This window comes from Balaenoptera physalus, assembly GCF_965194825.1.
Source record: "Balaenoptera physalus genome assembly, chromosome: 5".
Lineage (NCBI taxonomy): Eukaryota > Metazoa > Chordata > Mammalia > Artiodactyla > Balaenopteridae > Balaenoptera > Balaenoptera physalus.
The window spans coordinates 23,678,972-23,701,573 of record NC_138884.1 but is presented as its reverse complement, the minus strand read 5'-3'; the positions used below and the strand labels follow the sequence as shown (position 1 = coordinate 23,701,573).

Sequence of the window (22,602 nt, the reverse complement as noted above, 5' to 3'; positions counted from 1 at the left end):
TGGGCGCGTCGCGCGGCTGCGCGCTCCCATTTGCCGAAGCACCTCCCCGGAACTCTGGCGTCACAGGGGTCGAAGGGAAGTGCTTCCTGGAGCACGGAGGCGGTTACAAATCACGTGACAGCGGCTTTTAGAGGAACCTGTGTCAGAAGCTGTCCTCTGAAGTGACAGCTTAGGGAACCGGGCAGCCCAGAAACCCAGGTAACTGGAGCCAGTTTGCCCGGTGTTAGGCTTGGGCCCGCAGGTGGCGCGGGCGGTGAGACGGAAGAGAGGACGCCCCTTTCGCCTCCCCTTTAGGCCTGAGTTTTGGGGGTGAGAGGGTGGAGTGGGCTGAGGTCAGGCATCTCGGTTACCCGTCTGGGTATGTGGAAACTCCGAGTGCCTTCAGCCTCCCTGTCACGAGCCCTGGAGCCGCGGATCCTTGTCTGACCCTGAGGAAAGCTGACCCCGCGTATTGGGTTGGAGGTGGGGAGGGCGAGGAAGTGGTGAGAGGAGAGTCACCAGGAGTTTCTTTTTCAGGCGTGGAGACTGATCCTGCGAGAGGAAGGGGTTCATCATGGCGGATGTGAGTTAACACAAGAGGAAGGAGAGAGTGGACGGGGAGAGGTAGCGCTTCCCAAGTACAAATTTGTTTCGTTTTAGCGCTTCCCTCCACTTCATTATTTTCGCTAGGATCTGAAGTGAGAGATTAATTTGAGTAGTTTGCGGGGTCCAGAGTTTCTGCCCGGAATGGGCGTGGAGGACTCTAAGGTGCCTGAGGTTGAGAAGCTTTTATTTTTCCCACGCCCCAGTCCTGCGGGCATGAGAGAAGCTCTGCATATCTACCATTTCGATTTCTAAATGATGGTTTGTTGCTCTGAATCTTTTTCCAGTAAGTGTTATGTCTCTCTGAGCTCATTGTAACAATTGCAGATGATTTATAACCAACACCTCTTTAGCACAGCAATACAACCAAAATTCTAAATTTAGAGAACTTCACTCCTAGAAACAGCAGGTAATTAATACTATTAACGTCTGTGTTTGTTTATAGTTTACGTACTGTTATTTTGCTGACATACATGCTAAACATTCTTTGGAACATTGAACATACACTCATTTAATTCTTACAGTAACTTTTATGAGGTAGGCACTATTATTATTATCCCTGTGTTATAGATGAGAGTGCTAAGGCACAGAAAGATCAAGTGACTTCCTCAGGTTACACAACTAGGAAGTTGTGGAGTCAAGATAGCAACCCAGGCAGACTGGCTCCAGAGCCCGTGCTCTTAACCAGTACACTAAGTGGTTATTCAACATCAATATGAATCGGATTTTTCTGTTTAGGTTGCAAGATTATGTTTTTCAACAGTTAGCAACTTTTTATGCCTTTCTCACTCCATTTTTGGGTGCCTTCCATTATATTTTTGAGGCCTTATTCTCCAGGCATCATCAAATCACTAAATTCTTTTGAGCATCTCCCTTGAAAAGATTGCTGTAGTAAGGGCTGTGAGAGAAATAAAAATGACTAAGGTATGATTTCTTTCCTTAAGGGTTTCTAAAGTTAAAAAAAAAGTATAGTAAGCAAGTGATCATAGATGTGCATACATTATTGTGTAAAAATTCAAAGGAGAGAGGGATTGCCTCGGTTTGTCGTTATCAGGAAAGCTGGTTTGGAGTATTTGGTGGTTGAGATTAGCTCTAAGAGATGAGTAGCAATTTTTTTTTTTAAAGGTCGAGGAGGTATTACTAGTAGAACGAATAGCATAAGCAAAGTTAGAGATAGGAAAGGAAAAGATGTATGTGGAGGAGCTGTGAATAGACCAGTTCAGCTGGGGCTGAGGAAATGTATGAGGGAGTGGTAGGAAGCAGGACTGTAAAATTAGTTGTAGACCATATTGTAGAGAGCCTCAAATGTCTACAGAATTTGTACATAATTTGGTAAACAATGGAGAGCCATTCAGACATTGATTCTTGATCTTGGCTGCACAGGGCATCATGTGGGGAGCACCTCCAAACCAGGCATCAGAGTTCCTTTTATGCTCTCCAGGTGTTTTCCATAGCCAGGGTTGAGAATCACTGCAACTATAGATTTAGAGAAGGAGAATAATATGATTATTGGCATTGTGCAGAAGTGTGTGGGGTAGAAATGGTAGACCGTCATACCAATTGGGAGGCTAGTGTAAGTCATAAACAATAAACTGGACCTAAACTGTAACATCATTTGGAAAGGAGAGAAGAACATCAGTTTAAAAACATTTGGCTTCACAAGTGATTTTTAAAGTGACACATGTGAGTTTGGGGTTAAATATTACTTTATGTTTCAAAGCTGAGTAAGTAACAGGGATTGGTAGTGCCATTAGTGGAAACAAGAAGAGATTGGGGAAATCTGGATTTCGGATGAAAAGTGATGAGTTGAGCTTTGTGATAGTGTGTGCAAAGGTAAGCTGGTGGTGATAACATGAAATAAAGTGAACGTCCAGATTTGGAGAATAGTAGGGATTAAAGGGCCAAAACAGCAGGTGTCTGATTTACGTATGTAGAGCTCATAATTGATGCCGGGATTGTCAATGAAACTCCCCAGATGAGAGAGTGTAATGAGACAATGTAGTCTTCTGTTTCTTTAGTCGTAATTATGTTCCATGCTAAACACTTGACACACATTGTGGTTTGTCTTTAGTCATGCAGGAAACTGAGTTTCAGAGAAGCTCATCAACTTACCCAAGACTGTTAAAGTGTTGTTAGAAAGTCTGTGGATATGGAAAGATGTTCATAATATATTCTCAAGTGAACACAAAGTTAGCAACAAGAAGATGTACAATAGTATGAAAAGTATGATCTAATATTACTGCTAATATGTATTTGTGTTTCCACTTCTGGATATGCTAATCACTTTACATGCATCGTATCAATAAACTTCAATAACAATCTTATGATGTAGGTTCTATAATTATCCCTACTCAACAAATAATGAAACAGGCTTAGAGAAAAAGGTTAGTTAACTTGCTGGAAATCACACAGCTAGTTAAAGCATCAAAATCAGAAAGAGAAAGAACACAAGCAAGAATGGTTATGAATGAATACTTAAGTTACATGAGATGTGGATAGGACAGTGTCTAGAGAACCAGTACAAGGCATTATTATTATAATACGATTTTTTATATTTTCTTTCAGGACCTAAAACGATTCCTGTACAAAAAATTACCAAGGTAAAAAATTACTAATTTGTTAGTAAATAAATTCTGCTTAACATATGTTAATTTTATGTAGTATTTTGTTTCTGTTTATCTTAGACTAATATGTGTGTATTATGCTATTATTTAGCACTTGCAAATATCTAACAATCTTATGTAGCACAAGTGATGTGCTTTGAGTTTGCAGATAAACAACATGAGCCCTAGAGAAGTTACATGACTTGTCTGAGGTTAAACAGCTAGTGAATGCCCGAGGGCTAGAACCCAGATTTCTTGCCACTTTAGAGTTCTTTCATAGCGATTTACTGGATTATACTTTGAAGTAGTTGGAGTAATTTCAAGGGGAAAAAAACCTAAGAATTTGCCTTTATTTTTAACATTGCTTGTAAGACCTAATTGCTGAGTCTACATAACCGGAAAATGCTAGACTTAGCAGCTCATACTTGGAAAAATCACAAGGCTTTCACCTACCTGCCCACAGTCCATTTGATGCACCATTTTGTAAATTAGGCTCTTGTGTTGAGGACAGTGACTTCCTTTTAGGTATTTTACTGATTCAAAGGACTTTGTCACTTTAGTTGAATTAAAATTCACATTTAGTTTAATGTAAAATGATACCTTAGAGTTAAGGGCATGAAAGAGAGGAATATATTGAGACATCCATTTTCACATTCCAGAAGAATTGATTAACCTTTGAATTAGTATAGCAGAATATGTAGTGAGATCCTTTGTTTTTTTTTTAAATTTCTTATTCTCCGAATCTATTTGATGTTAAAAAGGTTTTAGATGTCAATTTACATAGGTGGGGGGAAAAAAAAACAAACCCTTGTTTGGATTTTTGCCTAAATTGGTTTGTGCGGTTTGCCTAGGCTTGTGCCTTTACTCTGATTACAGAGCAGTTGAAATTAGTATTATCTTCTAGTTTTGATTTATCTTTATTCTTCTCTGCTCAGGAAGAAATCACTACTGAAGTGTTATTTGTTACCATTGACTTTATGTTAGTGTGATACTTAGATTCATTTTTACTGCCTCCCTCCTAGTACTGACAGCTGTAAAGACGAGCTGCCGACGCTGTTCTCAGCCTAATGATCGGCAGTAGCAGCAGCCTCAGCTTTGCACAGCAGGGCAGGGCCATAAAAATGACCGTACAAGCTGAAACTGTCCAAAGCAATTTTAATAATCAATGGGAAAAGTTACTTTGGTTTTGTGACCTTTAAAAAATGTTGCCAACACGTTAAAACTTCTCTTGTTGTTGGTTATATTTAGGGAAAGGGAAACAAGTGCTAAAACTAATATTTGTTTAATACACTATAATTTAAAACATTAGAAACATTGAGAATTAAGATGTTTATTTCTTTGAAAAAAACGTATCAAAAGTAGTTTGAACAGTGTTTTTCCATTTCTTTTCATATATTGTACCTTCAGATATTTGAAAGGGATATCCTTAAGATAAGGAACAGGCATCGTTTCTGTGCCTGGCAAATTGGCATATTTCTTTCTAACTTTGGATTAGCTTCCAAAAGTTTGTTCTTTGTACTTTCTTTTTTTTTAAATACATTTATTTATTTTATTTTATTCATTTTTGGCTGCGTTGGGTCTTCGTTGCTGCACGCGGGCTTTCTCTAGTAGTGGCAAGTGGCGGCTACTCTTTGTTACGGTCCGCGGGCTTCTCACTGCGGTGGCTTCTCCTGTTGTGGAGCACAGGCTCTAGGCACACGGGCTTCAGTAGTTGTGGCTCGCGGACTCTAGAGTGCAGGCTCAGTAGTTGTGGCGCACGGGCTTAGTTGCTCTGTGGCATGTGGGATCTTCCAGGACCAGGGCTCGAACCTGTGTCCCCAGTATATTGGCAGGCGGATTCTTAACCACTGCGCCACCAGGGAAGTCCCTGTCCTTTGTACTTTCAGTGATGTGAAATGTCTCTGAGAGTTCCTTTAATGTGAGATTCTTGCCAGTGTCACTTCCTCTGGGACATCTTTATCCTGTTCATCACAACCACTTTTCTTAATTTACATCAGTGCATTTGCTCTCACTGAGTTGTTCTGGCTGCACATCTAGTGCACAGCAGCAAGCATCAGCATTCCTCAGCCACCTCTTTCTTCCATAACTCCGTTTACTCTCTATTCCAGCATTATCACTTTTCATTTCTTTGCTGCATTTCATCTTTATTGGCTGTTCCCTATTTCAGTTATCCTTTTTTTTTTTTTTTTTTTGGTCACATGGTTTGTCACTGGAAGACAAGAAAGTAACAAAACTACAACATGCTTTGCTATCTCTTCAAAAACTGCATAACGTGCTCCATGAACAGTCACCAACACACTCTGAAAGAAGCGGTGTGACTGGTTACTGGTCACAATTTGCATCTGTTATTTACAGAGTTACTTACATAGTGATTTGTGAACTGAAGAGTTAGCTAAGCTTGTACTTTATGCAGTTGTTCAGCTAATATACCGGCTAACTGAGACTTTACCCAAGCTGCTGGGGCAGAGTGGTATTATTTAACTAAATTGTGGTAACTAAAAAAATGTGTCCATATTGGAACGATACAAAACAAGGGCTTTCTGTGCTTACCTGTATTTACCTTATTGGAGGCTTAGCATATTAAAATGATGATAAAATTGACCTGGGGAGAGGGAGGGATACCACACTGGAGACAAAATATAGGAACAGAAGCATAGTTGATATATGTGAAAAGGATATTTGTAAAAACATAATGAAAATCTTTCCACAGTGGAAGGAAAGGGATTAGTACTGTGTTTTTATCCCGTAATGACTGAGGCCACTTTGGTTCATTTTCATGATCGTTTCTTGAAACTGGGCTTATTGCACCCAAGAGCTAAAAGGATGGATAAGTAATAACACGTAAAGAAAAGTCATAGAATATACACTTTGATTTGTTGCTAGATGTATGTAAAGTTAAGGGGTTTGGACACAGGTAGCCTGGCTCCAGAGCTGTGGATCCATGCTTTTTCTTTCTTCCTTTTTTTTAAATTTATTTATTTATTTATTTATTTTTGGGTGTGTTGGGTCTTCGTTTCTGTGCGAGGGCTTTCTCTAGTTGCGGCAAGCGGGGGCCACTCTTCATCGCGGTGCGCGGGCCTCTCACTATCGCGGCCTCTCTTGTTGCAGAGCACAGGCTCCAGACGCGCAGGCTCAGTAGTTGTGGCTCACGGGCCCAGCTGCTCCGCGGCATGTGGGATCTTCCCAGACCAGGGCTCGAACCTGTGTCCCCTGCATTGGCAGGCAGATTCTCAACCACTGCGCCACCAGGGAAGCCCCAATGTACAATATTATATAAGTTACAGTTATATGATATAGTGATTCACACTTTTTAAAGGTTATAGTCCATTTATAGTTATTATAGAATATTGGCTCTACTCCCTGTGTTGTACAGTATATCCTTGTAGCTTATTTTATACATAATAGTTTGTACCTCTTAATCCCCTACCCCTATCTTGTGGGTTCACGCTTTTAATTCTTGCCGTTATGACTTTCAACAACCAAGTCAGAGATCCATGTGAGTGGAATGTGCTTTTGTTCATTTGAATTCTCTGTTAAATATAGTTCTTGGATTTGTATTTTCAAATCTAATTGTTACTCAAAACAGTCTCAGGCTTTAATATTCACAGCTTCTTGTGTTAAAACCAAATGTTTCATCATTATATGAATAGAACTAAGTATGATATCTTTGATTACTAATGTAACATTTGCTGTTTTAGGATAAAAATATTTGTTTCACTTAGCTTAAAGTTTAGATTTCTGCAGGATATTTCATAAAATTCAATTTATCCCCCCTAAAAGTGTAGCGTACCTATTAATACATCATAGTTATTTTCAATTATTAGTAAGATGTATTCATGTTTTTCTTGGTTCACTGTGTATAGAATTGGAAACACGTTTTATATTTGTGACCTGATTTCTTTAAATGGGTCCTTTAAATATATGAGTCCTTTTTCTACTTTGTTGGGCTTTTATATCTGTGGATTTGAAATCCATTAAAAAGAATGTCCTTTTATTTCTTCCTCCTCTTTTGGTGCATTAATTGGCCTTTAAATTAATTACCATGAAAATAAGAAAAAAGAAGTCACCTATGGTGATACAAATATTTCTAAACATTTTTTAGTACTCTTTACCTGTTTTTCAATTGGCTTATTTTTTGAGTAGACAATACATTTATAAAGTTCAAAATTCGAAAGTTAACTGAAGGACATAGAGTGAAGAGCCTCCCATCCCTGTCCTTCAGCTGCACAACTCCTGTCTCAGAGGCACCCATTGTTACCTTCAGAGAGATTTTATGCACCTGCAAGCAAATGTATATTAGCACATGTATTTGCACATATACTCATATGTCTTAGTTCAGGCTGCTATAACAAAGTACCATAGACTGGATTTCTTATAGACAACCGAAATTTATTTCTTACAGTTCTGGAGGCTAGAAGTCTGAGATCAGGGTGCCAGCATGGTCTGGTTACAGTGAGGGCTCTCTTCTGGGTTATAGGTTGCTGACTTCTCATATCCTCATGTGGTGGAAAGAGGGCTAGCTAGCTCTTTGGCCTCTGATAAGGCTGCTAATCCTATTCTTGAGAGCTCCAGCCTTATGATCAGTTACCTCCCAAAGGCCCCACCTTCAAATAACAGCACACTGGGATTAGGGTTTCAGGATACGAATTTTGTGGGTGATGGCAAACATTTAGTCCATTGCAACATACACCCTCACATGCCTACACATGGTATTACATAAGTTGTTGGTTCTTGTACATGCTATTCAAAATGTGTGTTTTTTCACTTAATGTAACTTTGAGGTCAATCACTCAGTACATAAAGAGCTCTTTTTTGTGGTTGCAGAATATTCCATGGTTTATGCGTGTCATAACATATTTAATTTGTCCTTCTTGATGGACAGTTAAGTTTCCAGTCCTTTCCTCTTTCAAGTAGTGTTGCTATTGACAGTTGCACAAAGTTAATTTGCATGTGTACAAGTATCTGTAGGATATGTTTTCATATAACCTAGTTTTTAACTTTGACAAATATTTGTTTTTATGTATTAATTTTATAGAGTATGTTTTAATCCATAGATAGTTTCAAGATTGAATGATAATAGAAAATAATGCCAGTAAATATTGAGACACAGTTGTTTTCATCATTTTTATTTTAAATGTGAGGGAGATAAGTATTTTTGTTTGTAACATTTTCTACTTGAATTTTAATCACACTTCCCTGACTTGAAAATTTTTGACAATGAGATTTTTAGAAAGTTTAATTTCAGTATCTGCACATTAAGTTAATATTAATATTCCTCATTCCTAAGTTAAAATATTAAGGTTAACACCATAAGGAGGGGGTAATTCGGGGATATAGTAGGGACAGTAAACATATTTCTGAGGAGACCACCACGGTAAAGTGAATATCGAAATAAAGTGAGTCACACAATTTTTTTGGTTTCCCATTGCATATAAAAGTTATGTTTATACTAATACTGTAGTCTGTTAAGCGTGTAATAACATTATGTCTAAAAAAACGATGTACATGCCTTAGGTAAGAAACACTTTCTTGAAAAAACACTTTTTTGCCAAAGAATGCTAACCGTCATCTGAGCCGTTAGTGAGCTGTAATGTTTCTGCTTGTGGAGGGTCTTGCCTCAGCGCTGATGCAGCTGACTGATCGGGGTGGTGGGTGCTGAAGGCTGGGGTGCCGTGGCACTTTCTTAACGTAAGACCACAGTGAAGTTTGCCGTGTCGATTGACTCTTCCTTTCACAGTTTCTTTGACGGATGCAAGGCTGTTTGATAGCATTTTACAGCTACAGTAGAACTTCTTTCAAAATTGGAGTCAGTCCTCTCATACCCTGCTGCTGCTTTATCAACTAAGTTTTTTGTAATATTTAAATCCTTTGTTGTCATTTCAACAATCTTTACAGAATCTTCACCAGGAATAGATTCCATCTCAAGAAACCACTTTCTTTGTTCGTCCATAAAGAGCAACTGCTCATTCATTAAAGTCTTATCCTGAGATGGCAGCAATTCAGTCACATCTTCAGGCTCCACTTCTAATCCTAGTTCTCTTGCTGTTTCACCATATCTGAGTTACCTCCTCCACTGAAGTCTTAAACCCCTCAGAGTCATCCATGAGGGTTGGAGTCTACTTCTTCCAGACTCCTGTACATGTTGTTATTTTGACCTCTTCCCATGAAGCATGAATGTTCTTAATGGCATCTAAAGTGGTGACTCCTTTCCTGAAGGGTTTCAATTTACTTTGCCCGGATCCATCGGAGGAATCACTGTCCATGGCAGCTGTGGCCTTATGAAATGTATTTCTTAAATAATAAGGCTCAAAAGTCCAAAGTACTCCTTGATCCATGGGCTGTAGAATGGAGGTTGTGTTAGCAAGCATGAAAACAACCTTAATCTCATCGAACATCTCCATGGAGCTCTTGGGTGACCAGATGCGTTGTCAATGAGCAGTAATATTTTGAAAGGAATCTTTTTTTCTGAGCAGTAGGTCTCAACAGTGGGCTTAACATATTCAGTAAAGCATGTTGTACATAGATGTGCTGTCACCCAGGCTTTGTTGTTCCATTTATAGAGCACAGACAGAGTAGATGTAACATTGATTCTTAAGCACCCTAGGATTTTCAGAATGGTAAATGAGCATTTTGCTTCAACTTAAGGTCACCAGGTGTGTTAGCCCCTAACAAGAGAGTCAGCCTGTCCTGTGAAGTTCTGAAGCCAGGCATTGACTTCTTCTCTCTAGCTATGAAAGTCCTAGATGGTATCTTCTTCCAGTAGAAGGCTGTTGCATCTGTATTGAAAATCTGCTGTTTAGTGTAGCCATCTTCATTAATTATCTTAGCTAGATCTTCTGGATAACTTGCTGCAGCTTCTGTATCAGCACTTGCCTTGTGCTTTGATGTTACGGAGACAGCTTCTTTACTTAAACCAACCTCCTAGCTTCAAACTTTTCTTCTTCAGCTTCCTCGCCTCTCTTAGCCTTCATAGAGTTGAAGAGAGTTAGGGTTTTACTCTGGATTAGGTTTTGGCTTAAGGGAATGTTGTGGCTGGTTTGATCATCTATCCAGACCACTAACACATTCTCCATATCAGTAATAAGGCTGTTTTGCTTTCTTACCATTCGTGTATTCACTGGAGTAACACTTTTGATTCCCTTCAAGAACTTTTCCTTTGTGTTCACAACTTGGCTGTTTGGTGCAAGAGGCCTAGCTTTTGGCCTGTTTCAGCTTTCGACATGCCTTCCTCACTAAGCTTAATAATTTCTAGATTTTGACTTAAATGAGAGATGTGTGACTCTTCTTTTCACTAGAACACTTAGAAGCTATTGTAGGGTTACTAACTGGCCTAATTTCGATACTGTTATGTCACAGGGAATAGGGAGAGAGGTGGGGAAACTGCCCGTCAGTGGAGCAGTCACAACACACAACATTCATCAGTTAAGTTCACCATCTTGTATGGACATGGTTTGTGGTACCCCAAAATAATTACAAGAGTAACATCAAAGATCATTTATCACAGATCACCATAGCAAATATGGTAATAATGAAAAAGTTTGAAATACTGTGAGAATTATCGAAATGTGACACAGAAGCACAAAGCACATGCTGTTGGAAAACTGGTGCCAATAGACTTGCTCCATGCAGGGTTATAAAAAGCTCGATAAAGTGAAGCACAGTAAAATGAGGTGTACCTGTAGTTACAAGGCTATAGGTTTTGTGTTATAGTTAAAGGGCTATAGGTCCTTTGTAAATGATGAAAGTTTGCGGATGTTTCCCCATTATAATTTTTAACATTTTTGCACTCCAGGGATTCTCACTAATAATTTAGTATTTAAACTGCATGGATAAATTATGTCATTCTCAGTGTGCACAGATGACAACATTGATGTTAATTAATATTTTTGAATGTTAATTATGTACCAACCACCCTCTGCTTTACATGCATTATTTTATTAAATTTCACAGTAGCCAAATAAGTACAATTATCCCCATTTTCAGATTAACTGAGACTTAGAGAGAGGTTTTGTAACTGACGCAAGGTAGCTTAAACAGTAAGCACCAGACTCTGAACTGGAAACCAGGTCTTTCTAACTTCACAGCTGTAGACTTAACCATTCTGCTTACTTCTTGTGTAGGCATGGCTGAAAGGATTGCTGTATGACCTCCATTCTTTCTGTCCTGTTCCCTCAGCTTACAGTGATCTTTCTGCCCCTCTTTTCTTAGTACCATAGCATCTCAGCTGAGATACCACTTCCTCAGGGAAGCCTTCCCTGACCCACCTGTCTGAATCAACCCCCCTTTTATAGGCTCACGTATCCCCACATATCTCTTAATGGCACTTCCCAAGTTGTAGTTTTATATTTGCGTGAGGTGATCTGAATGATAGCTGCTCTCCTTTTAGATTATAAGTTGTGTGAAGGCAACTGTGTCTGTTTTTGCTTGTTATGGTGGAAGAGTTTTGGCAAACATGTTATAGGAACTTATATCAATAACTGAGTTCCCATGGTTTTTCAGAAGTATACATGAAAATTACCATTATGACTTTGAAGGTACATATTTTGAGAAGATGTTTCATAATATTTTAACTTTATGTTTTCTTTCTAGTGTTGAGGGGCTCCATGCTATTGTTGTGTCAGATAGAGATGGCGTGCCTGTCATTAAAGGTAAAATGGAGCAATTACATGCCAGTGTCATGTTTGCTTTTGAATAAAAATGTATTTATATCTGAGTAATATAGAAGGCAAGCATAAAATAACCCATTTCAATACATTCAGGAGATGGTCTTAGTTTGGGAGGAAATGTTTGCTTTTGTGTGTTGAAGGCTGGGTTGGAATCTTAAGTAACTTATTATATATCAAATGTATCACGATATCATCCAGAGTTTATAAGCATGGATTTATCACAAGCCCAGTTTCCCATTAAAGACATTTTATGTATAACGTAAACGATTAGTAAATCTGAGTGATGAGAGTGGGCATATATGCAGCTAGATATATTATACACACAGACTCCCCCAATATATGTTTTTTATCAATATTGCTAGTAGTTTTAGGATAAACATCCATACATTTGAATTAACATAAATTTATTATTTTGTTTACTCTTTCTTGTTCTGCTTCCTTACTGGAAATAAGATTTTGAAAAACTTTTAACTTCACAATTACTTTAGTTAACGAGAATCTAACAATAATTTTTGCCTAAAGAAGAACTGGTTAACCTAAGGAAAAAAAAAAAAGAAAAAGAAAGAAATTTCTTTTTGCCTGAGTTTTACCTTTTTTTTTTAAAGTATATATGTCACAGAAAGATTAAATAATGTTCTGCATATTTTATTTATTATTATATTTATTATCCACCTGGGGTTATCATATATGTCAGATAATTTCAGACTTTAGAATTGAAAGAAAGTTTAGAAATTAGCTAATTTAGTTCTTTCATTTTATAAATGGAAATGGTCAAGCACAAGGAATACATTGTCAGTCCAAAGCTGCACATTCGTCAGTGACAAGATAGGCAAAGGACCCATCATCTCCTGATGTGTGATCCAGTGTGCTTTCTAACCCAGCATAGAACATAGGTAGCCATGGGCAAGTCACTTACCTTTTCTCAGTTCTGCAATGAGGGCTTTGAAGAAAGTAATCTCAGAGATTTTCCAGTTCTAATGTTCTTTCTGAGGATCGCTGTGTTAAAAGCCCTAATTAAGCTCAGCACTTACTGGTACAGCTAACTCCACTTAGACCTTTTAATGAGTGAAAGAAACTTAAAACACATGGCCAGTTGTAGAATTATTATCATCTACAAAAGGTACTTCTGTGGGTTTTGTAAGAGCAAAGGTTTTTGAAGCTTTTTTTTACTATTCTAGCTTTGCTCTCAGTTAACCAAAACATTCAATTTATTAATTGTACTGATAATCATAATCTGTGTTTTAAGTTAGATATTAAGAAAATGGAAACAATTAGTATTCATTTGAAAATTTTAAAAAATTGTGAGAAGCAGCATTTCTTCCCTTAGTTATGATCACTCAACTTCTGGCTGAGTGGTTTTTCCCACCTAAATTGATGAGACCCAGTTAGTAGTATGATTTTCAGTATTGTGAAGCATAACCGTTGTGCTCATTTTTTTACAGGTTTATGTTAAAAAAAAAAAGTGCTCTAGATCTTTTCCCTACCATATTTCCTGCATAATTTTTACTTAAATCATTTATATTTCCAGTGGCCAATGATAATGCTCCAGAGCACGCTTTGAGACCTGGCTTCTTGTCTACTTTTGCCCTTGCAACAGACCAAGGGAGCAAACTTGGACTTTCAAAAAATAAAAGTATTATCTGTTACTATAACACCTATCAGGTAAGTTCATAATTATCAAATGGTTTGCTGATGATTTCAACTATTATTATGTTTTCTGTATAAAATAGTTTGTTTTATAATTCTAAATTTTAGTTTCGAAGGGGATGGAATTATAAAATCTTAACCTTCAAATTGGTTATGTTAAACTAGTAATTTTTTTCACATTTCAGGAATTAATTAATATAGAAAATTAGATTAAAAGATTTAGTAGTAAAGTATATGTTATCCTAAAAAGGGTACGTCAGGTCACTAGTACCTCCAGTAGATGGTGCCCTTAGCTTATTTAACAACTGTGATTTCTCAAATGACACACTTTTTTAATTGTTGTTGTGGTGACAGATACAGAATTTTCCTTGAAAGTCAAATGATAAGTTATTTAAATTTGTTATCGCTACTAATTCCTTCATTTGGTTTGAAATATATAAAATAAGTGAGGTTATTATTTGTGGGAAAGAAATTAGTTGCTACATATCTCTTGACCTCCAGCTGGATTTTCTTCTTTAGAATAAATTAATCACTTCTACTTTAGAACAATGTTTCCCAGAGTATGTCATGTAGTACTGGTGCTACGTAAGTGACATTTTTTATTTTAAAAGTTACATATTTTACTGTCTATTAGGCAAGAGATAACCAGCCCATCTGACCTTTAATTTAGCCAGTAAGGGTTAGGTTGAAGCTAAATTTTTTAAAAAGATAGTTGATTCAAAGTTAATTTAAATTTAAATTAATTTAAATTATAGTGGTTCAGAGGAGGCAGAAGATCATGAAGTTATAACCACTTGAATGACTGAGAAATACTGCCTTGACCTATTTGCTTATCAGATATTTATTGATCCCCTATTATGTAATTGACACTCTGCAGGGCTTTAGAAGATAAAAAAAGAAGAAGACACAGCCCCACCTTAAAAACTTTCCAGGCTAAGTGGTATTAATGTCTCTAAGAGATAATCAGTAAGCCTGTTTTATGGAAATACTTATTTTTAGCTGTTGCATGTTTTCATGATGTAATACCATGATGTTGGGCTAGTATCTTACACATTGACCATTTAAAGTTTTTTGGAAGATTAAGATATTTCATCTGAATTACACTACCTTTTCACTATGTAACATATTATTTAGATCTTGTTGTCTTTTTAGGTGGTTCAATTCAATCGTTTACCTTTGGTGGTGAGTTTCATAGCCAGCAGCAATGCTAATACAGGTGTGTTTTAATACAGCTTTTAATTCTTTATAATACCATATCTGAGCAGTCTAATATGATAGGAATAGCAGATTTAGAGTAAGAAAACCTAAATTCATGGCCCAGTCTACCATCTGTTCCTTGATCTCTGGAAGTGTAACTTCTCTGAATTGTGTTTTTCATATCTGTGTAATGGAACTAATATCTGGTTTCTCGATCTTGTGCGGTTATTTTTTAGTTCAAATGAGACAGTGTATACGTAAGTGATCGTTCAAGACAGAAAGGAAAATTAAATGTTATCTTCACCTCTTGAATGCTATATCTTGCTCACGTTACAACAGTTTAAGAAAACAAAGAAGAGTAGAGAAGATAACCAAACAGAACACATAAAAACAATCAAGGATGAGTTCAGTTCCGTATAGACCAATCTATAAAATCTTGAACCATAGTGGGCAAGGTGAATGTGACTGAGAACTTAAAGAGTGTGACGAGGATGCATATACTCATTCTTCTTTAGGGTGGGAGAATGTGAGGACAAACACTGGGAAGCTGTACTTCCTAAAGAGGATAGTAAGATCTCATTATATCCACTAGCCTTCACTGTCTACTTTCACGTAAAATAATGACAGTATTCAGTTGAATTGTAATTTTTTTCCTCTTTTGGTTAAAGTGGAATGTTGTTAAGGTCTGTCTCCTTCAGATTTCACCACTGTTAGAACTGTTATACATTCCTTTTCTGTTTTTTTTCTTTCCAAGCTCTTTGAGCCCGTTTTGTTTCCAGCCATGTCACTGAAGCCTGTATTTAGATTCCTCATCTTTAAAATGAGGGGTTTAGATTTGATGATCTATTGGGTCTCTCTCATTTCTAAATGTTTTGAAGCTATAAAATATTGTATGTGAAAACACTTTATAAATTGTATAGGATAGTAGTGGTGTCAATATTTTAAGTATATTAAACCTCAGTTCTGATAAATCACTGTCATGTTATAAAATCATCAGTTGTTATAAATTATGATAATGTGCAGAATTGTATTTTAGTATTGATACTTAGAACATTTCCTTGAGAATCCCAGATGCTTTTAATGCTCTGTGAGACAGAGGAAGATCTTTATTTGAGCATAAAACAAGCAGTATTTAAGATATATATAGCCTTCTACTCTGGTAAACTAAGGAGAAGCTAATTTCTAGACTAGTTTGTTTCTTTCAGTGTGTGTTTTATACTCCTGCCAAGCATCTTTAAAATTATTGTTTTCATTTGAAATACCCATTTATATCTTAGCTTTATTGAATTTATATAATAAATATTTGATTATTCCTTTGCTATCTACCTATCTTTTGATAAAGTTCATTAAAATTGGCTCAGGAAAAAAGTATACCTTTTTTTAGTAAAAATCATGTGTATTATTCCTGAATCAGTGCAGATTTTGAAATAATAAGGTATAAATTAAAGTTTTCCTTTCAAAACTAACAAAATTATAGCACATAATATAATTCATTTTACATCTTCTAATACATATAAATATTTTCATTTATTTATGTTAATAGGTGATAAAAATAAACTTCATAATGAATATGGGTTTTTGGTTACTTTATTTAGAATTACAATATTTTGTTTTAAGTATGTTTTAGTAATGGAGAATGAACTATGTCTCATTTACTTTTTTAGTATTATACATTTTGATAAACATTTTTCTAATGTTCAATTTTCTTAATCTCTTTGTTTTAGGACTAATTGTCAGCCTAGAAAAGGAACTTGCTCCATTATTTGAAGAATTGAGACAAGTTGTGGAAGTTTCTTAATCTGGCAGTGGTTTCTATGTATACCTTATCTTCATTATATCAGACAGTATCAATCCAGCAATCTTTAGACCACAACAACACTTGTATCCATGTACTCAAGAAAGGGCCCCTTTTTCCACCTTACACTAGAGAAAGAGCCTATAGATGGAATTTACGGACAGATTGATTGTTATCTTTTCTTGTGTAGGGCCTTTTCCTATTTGTGAGATCTGGGGATTGCACAGAAATGGTTCAATCTATCACAGCTCCTATGGAGTTAGTCCAGTCACCATATATGCATGAGATTCTATTCGGTGGCTCAGAATCAAAATGATACTTTGACCCACTTGAGCCATGGAGTGCTCCCTATTGTACAGTGTGCCAGGCCTGCAGAATGAAGCAGACTCTTTTTATTGTGAATAGTGGGGACATATTTTTCTTCGTATTATTTTATTTGCATTGAGAGGAAGATAAAATGGCTTAGTAAGAGTAATAAATCAGTGCAGTCGCTAACTTTCCTTTGTATGTCTTGTTTTGCAGTACAGGTGAGTGTTACTAACTGATCTGATTCTTCTCAGAGGGCGCTGCTCTTTACTGGAAATGAAAATGATAGCTAATGGGTTTTTCCTCCACTCTGCTGTCTGTAACCAATCAGTGTTTTTTAATGTTTGTGTATTCTTTATAAAATTTAGATGTGATTCATTATTGAATTGTTCCCAATATTGGTATGTATGTAAACATGGTAGTATAGCCCTTTTTTTTCATACATGAGTATAAATAAAATAGTATTTTTAGAAGTACAGTTTGAGCACTATGTAGGTTTTTTCCCCCAGACTGTTTTCAAACGTTTAAAGACTATAATTAACTTAATTCACTCTTTCAACCACACGAATAAGTGACTGTTTCACGTCTGGTTTGGAGACCGTTTTACCTAACATAAACTGTCAGTTGGAAAATAAACCTCATCCATGAGCCTAATTTAATCTCTGAAATTGGTATCACAGTTCTAGCATGTGCTTTTCATTTTCAGGAATGCAGTCCATCATTCAAGGTTGTTAATTTCCTCCTAGGATCTTTGACAATCAGAGTTTGTCACTGGTACCTGGCATTGAGCACCTACTGTGCACCATTCACTAGCCACACTGCAGAATTCTAAGGAGCGCAGTGTACGTCATATTTCTGTGCTCCAGGAGTGCGTTTTACACGACATGTGTACGAATGCAGTCCCTCAAGTTGTGCAGTGAGATCAGCCGGGCACTGTGCCTGCCTCCTTCCTTCTTCTTGCCTTCCTTTCTTCCTCCCTCCTTCCCTCTCTTCTCCCATCCTCTACAAATATGAGACTAAATTGTGGTACTATCTTTAAAGAATGTACAGCTCAGTAAACGGAACAGGTATAGGAAGTGCTGTGATGAAGCTGTGCACAGGGTGCTATAGAAAACACAGAATGGGGCATTTAAATTGGGCAAGAACAACAGCCTTTACAAATAGAGGCAGGAGCTATGTTTTACCTGCAGCATGCTATAAATAGTTAATTGTTATAACCTAATGAAGCATTAGACACATCCATTAAAATCTAGAATTCCCATCATCCAGATTATTATTTAATAGTGTCCAGGAAGTTTTTGCCAATGCAGTGATGCATGAAGCAAGAAAGTCTTTTATAAATGAGGTGACCAAAATTGTAATTACTGGTAATTTTATATGTATACCTACATACATTCATACCCACCACCCAGGAAAGAGAACTAATAAATGGAGATATTTAACCTTTGCATGGTGAACACTGCTACTATTAAAATTTCTATTTTAAGGGGTATAATAGTTAAATTATTCTTTAGTTCTTCCAGAAAAATAAGGTGAAACTTTCTAAGGAATTTTTGAAAAGGTAATATAAAACTAGATTATTTTTAAAGGATAGTGTAAAACTACATCAGGTGCGCAACTAGACAGATGAGTAGAGCAGAATAACCCAGAAACAGACTTTAGTACATACATATGAGGAGTTAAAACATTGTAAAGATGACATCATAAGTCAATTGGGAAAAATTTATCAAAAAATTAGCACAGACATTCTTTATGCCCTACTGATGGAAGTGTGAATTGTTATATCCTTCTAAATAGGACAACTTGGCTATTTCTACCAAACTCAAGTGCACATAGCCTTTCACCCAATGTATTAGGATTCTCCAGAGAAAGAGAACCCACAGACACAAAATATTTAATTTGGGCACCCCATGTTGAGTCAAATTGACACAAAAGCCCACAATTCCACTTCTAGATATTTATGTTACCGATGCATATGGACGTGTGAAAAGTATATACTTATATTCATTGCAATTTAGTAACATTAAAGGATTGGGAACAAGTATCCATCATAGATGAGGTGACCTGTTTTTTTTGTTTTTTGTTTTGTAACAAGGCCAGTTTATACCTGCTGTTCTCGGTGTAATTATTAGTGCTCCTTTCAACTCTGAAGGGTCCCACTTTAGATAGATTATATGTTCACCCTAATCACAGAGGGTTGGTTAAAGAAATTTCTACATTTGCCCAATGGAAAAAAGAATGAAGAAGACTTTAGGTACTGAGATGGAATGATCTCCAAAACATAATGTTCAGAAGAAAAAGCATAGTGTGAAACTGTGTGCTATGCTACAACTTATGTATAGGAAGAAAAAATATAGATGTATGTTCATATTTGCTTGTATATGCTAGGTATCTCTGAAGATGCACAGGACGTGGTAACATGGGTAGCCTCCATGGCGTGGAACTAGGTACCTGGGGGACAGGGTTCCCAGGAGTGACCCTTTTCACTGTAAACTTTACTTATTGAATTGTTAACTATCCAAAAATGATAAAATTAACTAAATAAAATATTTCAGCAAACAACAAAATTTATAATAGAATGGTGATGAGGTATTTGGGAAAGAAAGTTGTATCACTTGGGGTTCACCAAAAAACAACCAGTAGGATATATATGAATTAGACTTATTTCCAGGGACTGGTTACCTGATTTTGGAAATTGGCAAGCCCCAAATCTGCAGGGCAGGCCGGAAGCCTGGAAAATCTCGGGCAGGAGCTGAGGCTGCAGTCTACAGGGAGAATTTCTTCCCCGTGGAAACCCCAGTTTTGCTCTTGAGGCCTTTCAACTGCTTGAATGAGCCCCACCCATGTTATGGAGCGTAACCTCTTTTATATAAATTCAGGGGATTGTAGATGTGATTAAGCACATCTATGAAATACCTTCATAGCAACATCAAGGTGAATTCTTTCTCAAGAAGGCTCTTGCTTTATTTTACATGGCTGTCCACTAGCCAGACCTACTTGAAATGTCCACAGACTGGGCTGTTCTGTTTGTTAGTACAAAATAAGTTACAGAAGTTGAGGGTTAAGGGTTTAAAAAACAGCAGACATACTAACTTTATTGGATTTGATTTAAAAAATGGGATTGTGATAGTTGTATTTTTACTGCAGTGTTCTAATAACTTATTGGATTTTACAAATTCCCAGTCTGTGATAGAAAATAAATTTAAAAAGAAAAAAAATCTGGCCCTTTTCCACAGATAATTTAAGAAGCTCTGCTGGACGTCATGCCCAGACTGAATCGTGGTGAGCAGAGTGTAGGCTCAACGTGGCTGGGAAGACTTCGGCAAAACGACAAGTTTGCTGCAGTTGACCTGAAGTAGCAGTAGAGGAGGGAGGTAGAATTTATATTCACCCTGTAATAATACTCTTGCTCTCTGCCTGAAACAGCGACTCTGTGTAACTCCCTGACCTGCACTCCGAGCGTGAGTGAGAGGGAGGAACCAAAGAGCCCAGTCTCCCGAGTGCCACGTGGCTGGAGGAGAGGGCTCTGGCCTGCTGAGTGTTCCCCTGTCTGGTGGCCCAGGAATAGGGGCGGGTCTCCCTCTGAGGCAGTTACAGCCACCTCACTGTTGAGCGGGGCGCTCCCCTGGTCCAGAGGCAATGGTGCTTCTGTGGGGCAAGATTTTCCCGGGGTTGGTGGGATTCTGAGAATAACTGCTAATCCTTTGGCTGTGTCTTGAGGTACTTTATGATGAGCACATACTGTTAGCGACAGAGCTTGACACAGACAGCTGTTCTCCCAAACAGCTCCACTCCGATTCGGCACGAACCATCCTCCCTCGTCCTGGGGCCCTTCCCTGAGCTCTCTCAGGAGGTGAAATCGTGATCACTTCTCAGGGCTGCCGAGAGCAGGTAAAGCATCTGGGGTAGTACTAATTGCATAGTGTACGTTAGATCGCCCTTTTCATGTCTAAACCCTCCAAAAGCTGAAGCCCACTCCATCATATAACTTTGTGTGCCTCACTTGCAGTATTTATCGTATTCTATACGTCATCATGGATGTATTTCGTATCTTATCCATATTCAACTGAAAACTCCTTGAGAACGGGGACTATTTCTTCAACTCTGAATCCTTTAATCCTTTGTAGCTCATAGTCTAACCAGAATGGATTCTTCATTGCTATTTATGATATTAATTGGTTATATTTCTTTTAAATTACAGTTATTAAAAACACTTTAATAGCAAAATATTACAGGCGCAGCAAAACCATGCTGTTTTTAATAAACATAACCAAAGAGTGTAAATAAACATGACATATTTTACAAAAAATAAAAATATTACCTACCCAACACCCTTGGATCTAAGAAAACAAAACTGTACATCTCAGTGAAGATTTATGTCTAAGTCCTTACTTTGCAAACTTGACACAATACATTTTAACTTGACATTTGCTTTATCCCGTGTGATACAAACATTACAAAAAATACATTAAAAACCTTGTTGAAACATACAAAAATTTAATGTAATTTCTGAGTCCTAGATGTTTAAATAACAGAAGAAACATATTCAACAAGGTAGCCCTTTGGACTGCAAGAGCAGCGTCATATCATAGCTTTGCTCCACAACCTTTTTGTTTGGGTTCTTCCTCCACTTTTGTCTCCTTTCAAACTTCAGTATAAAAAAGCAGTATTAATAAAGATAATAGAAGGGGTTAAAATCTATTTAGGAGCTCTGGATGCCAGTATCTCATCCCCCTATTTCAATCCCCTTGTTCTAGCTTGAAAACGCTGTGTAACAAACACATCATTACCCTTTGCATGTGGATTTAGTGTTACTCCCTCAATAGACAAAAGAAGTTGCTCTTGAATAAGGCATACAGTGCAAGGTACATCTTTCTTCTCTTGGGCCAGTACCTCCCTCTCACTCTGGGGAAGCGATTGTTATAACACACTCTACTTGAAAAGTTTCTTTCAGTCTGTTTGAGAAGTGTTGGATGAAGATAACTTAGTGCTTACAAGTGCTCTACTATTGTTATAATATTATCGTGATGATAATTATTATTACACTACAAGTTACTACTTTATCACTCTTCCTCAATTTATGTTTTCTCACTCTTTAAAGCATTTCCCCCAAAATGACTAAAAGAGATGCTTTTTTAAGATTGTACCTTCCATTATCCTTATCATCTTGCCCAATAACCCATAGGAGATTTAGTTCTCACAGGTTTATCATTAGAGGGGAAGAAAGGACCCATTAGATATCTGAGCCTTTTACAAAGAAAGAGAAAATAAATACTACAAACATTTTCCATTTTAGTTTTGGAAATTGTTTTGTTTTTTGTATAAAGGGGAAAAAAAAGTAAAAACAACACTGCTTCCCCACCCCAATCTTGGACATTTGCTATCTCAATACACTTTCTGAAAAGCAGTCTAAACCTCGGGCTACATATTTAGCTGTTTCCTTCCTGGATAATAGCACAACCTGGAAGTCAGATGAGTTGACCCTGGTGCAGAGTGGGACTTTGGGTAACTAATGTCAACCAGCTTGGGGACAACAATGAGGGAAAACAAAAACCATCTCCCACTGCGTGTTCTAAGATCGAGCACGCCTGGTCGCAGTGGTTCATCCGTCTCCATCAGAACGAGGAGGCTTCGGTATTCTCAGGGACATGGCAGGATCTTGAAGGGCAGCAGTTTTCTGTGAGTCAGCAAATGAGGTGTCTTCTGAAAGGTCCAAATCCGCATCTGCTTTTGATTTGTTTCTACAGAAAAATCCTCAGTCAGCTTTCATCTGAAACCTGCTGTGGATCACAACATCAGGAGCGTT

General features: G+C 37.3%; 1 protein-coding gene across 3 annotated transcripts; it reads left to right on the top strand.

Moving 5' to 3' along the window:
* The first annotated feature begins 65 nt into the window (after positions 1-65).
* LAMTOR3 (late endosomal/lysosomal adaptor, MAPK and MTOR activator 3) lies at positions 66-20,220 on the top strand. 3 transcript variants are annotated; one of them, XM_082462374.1, is made up of 7 exons: positions 66-198; positions 517-562; positions 3,148-3,182; positions 11,775-11,833; positions 13,380-13,513; positions 14,651-14,714; positions 16,420-17,450. In XM_082462374.1, exons 2-7 carry the CDS (start codon positions 554-556, stop codon positions 16,491-16,493), a joined length of 375 nt encoding a protein of 124 aa, XP_082318500.1. In that variant the 5' UTR covers positions 66-198; positions 517-553; the 3' UTR covers positions 16,494-17,450. The 3 variants fall into 3 exon arrangements, with proteins under 3 accessions (XP_082318500.1, XP_082318501.1, XP_082318502.1); XM_082462375.1 differs by lacking the exon at positions 16,420-17,450 and adding an exon at positions 20,033-20,220 and having other exon boundaries at positions 68-198; XM_082462376.1 differs by lacking the exon at positions 16,420-17,450 and adding an exon at positions 15,450-16,394 and having other exon boundaries at positions 71-198.
* The last annotated feature ends 2,382 nt before the right edge of the window (positions 20,221-22,602 follow it).

Coding starts and splice junctions, on each gene's coding strand:
- LAMTOR3 (XM_082462374.1), top strand. Junction 3,183..11,774: donor CTGTACAAAAAATTACCAAG/GTAAAAAATTAC, acceptor TTTTCTTTCTAG/TGTTGAGGGGCTCCATGCTA. Junction 11,834..13,379: donor TGGCGTGCCTGTCATTAAAG/GTAAAATGGAGC, acceptor TTATATTTCCAG/TGGCCAATGATAATGCTCCA.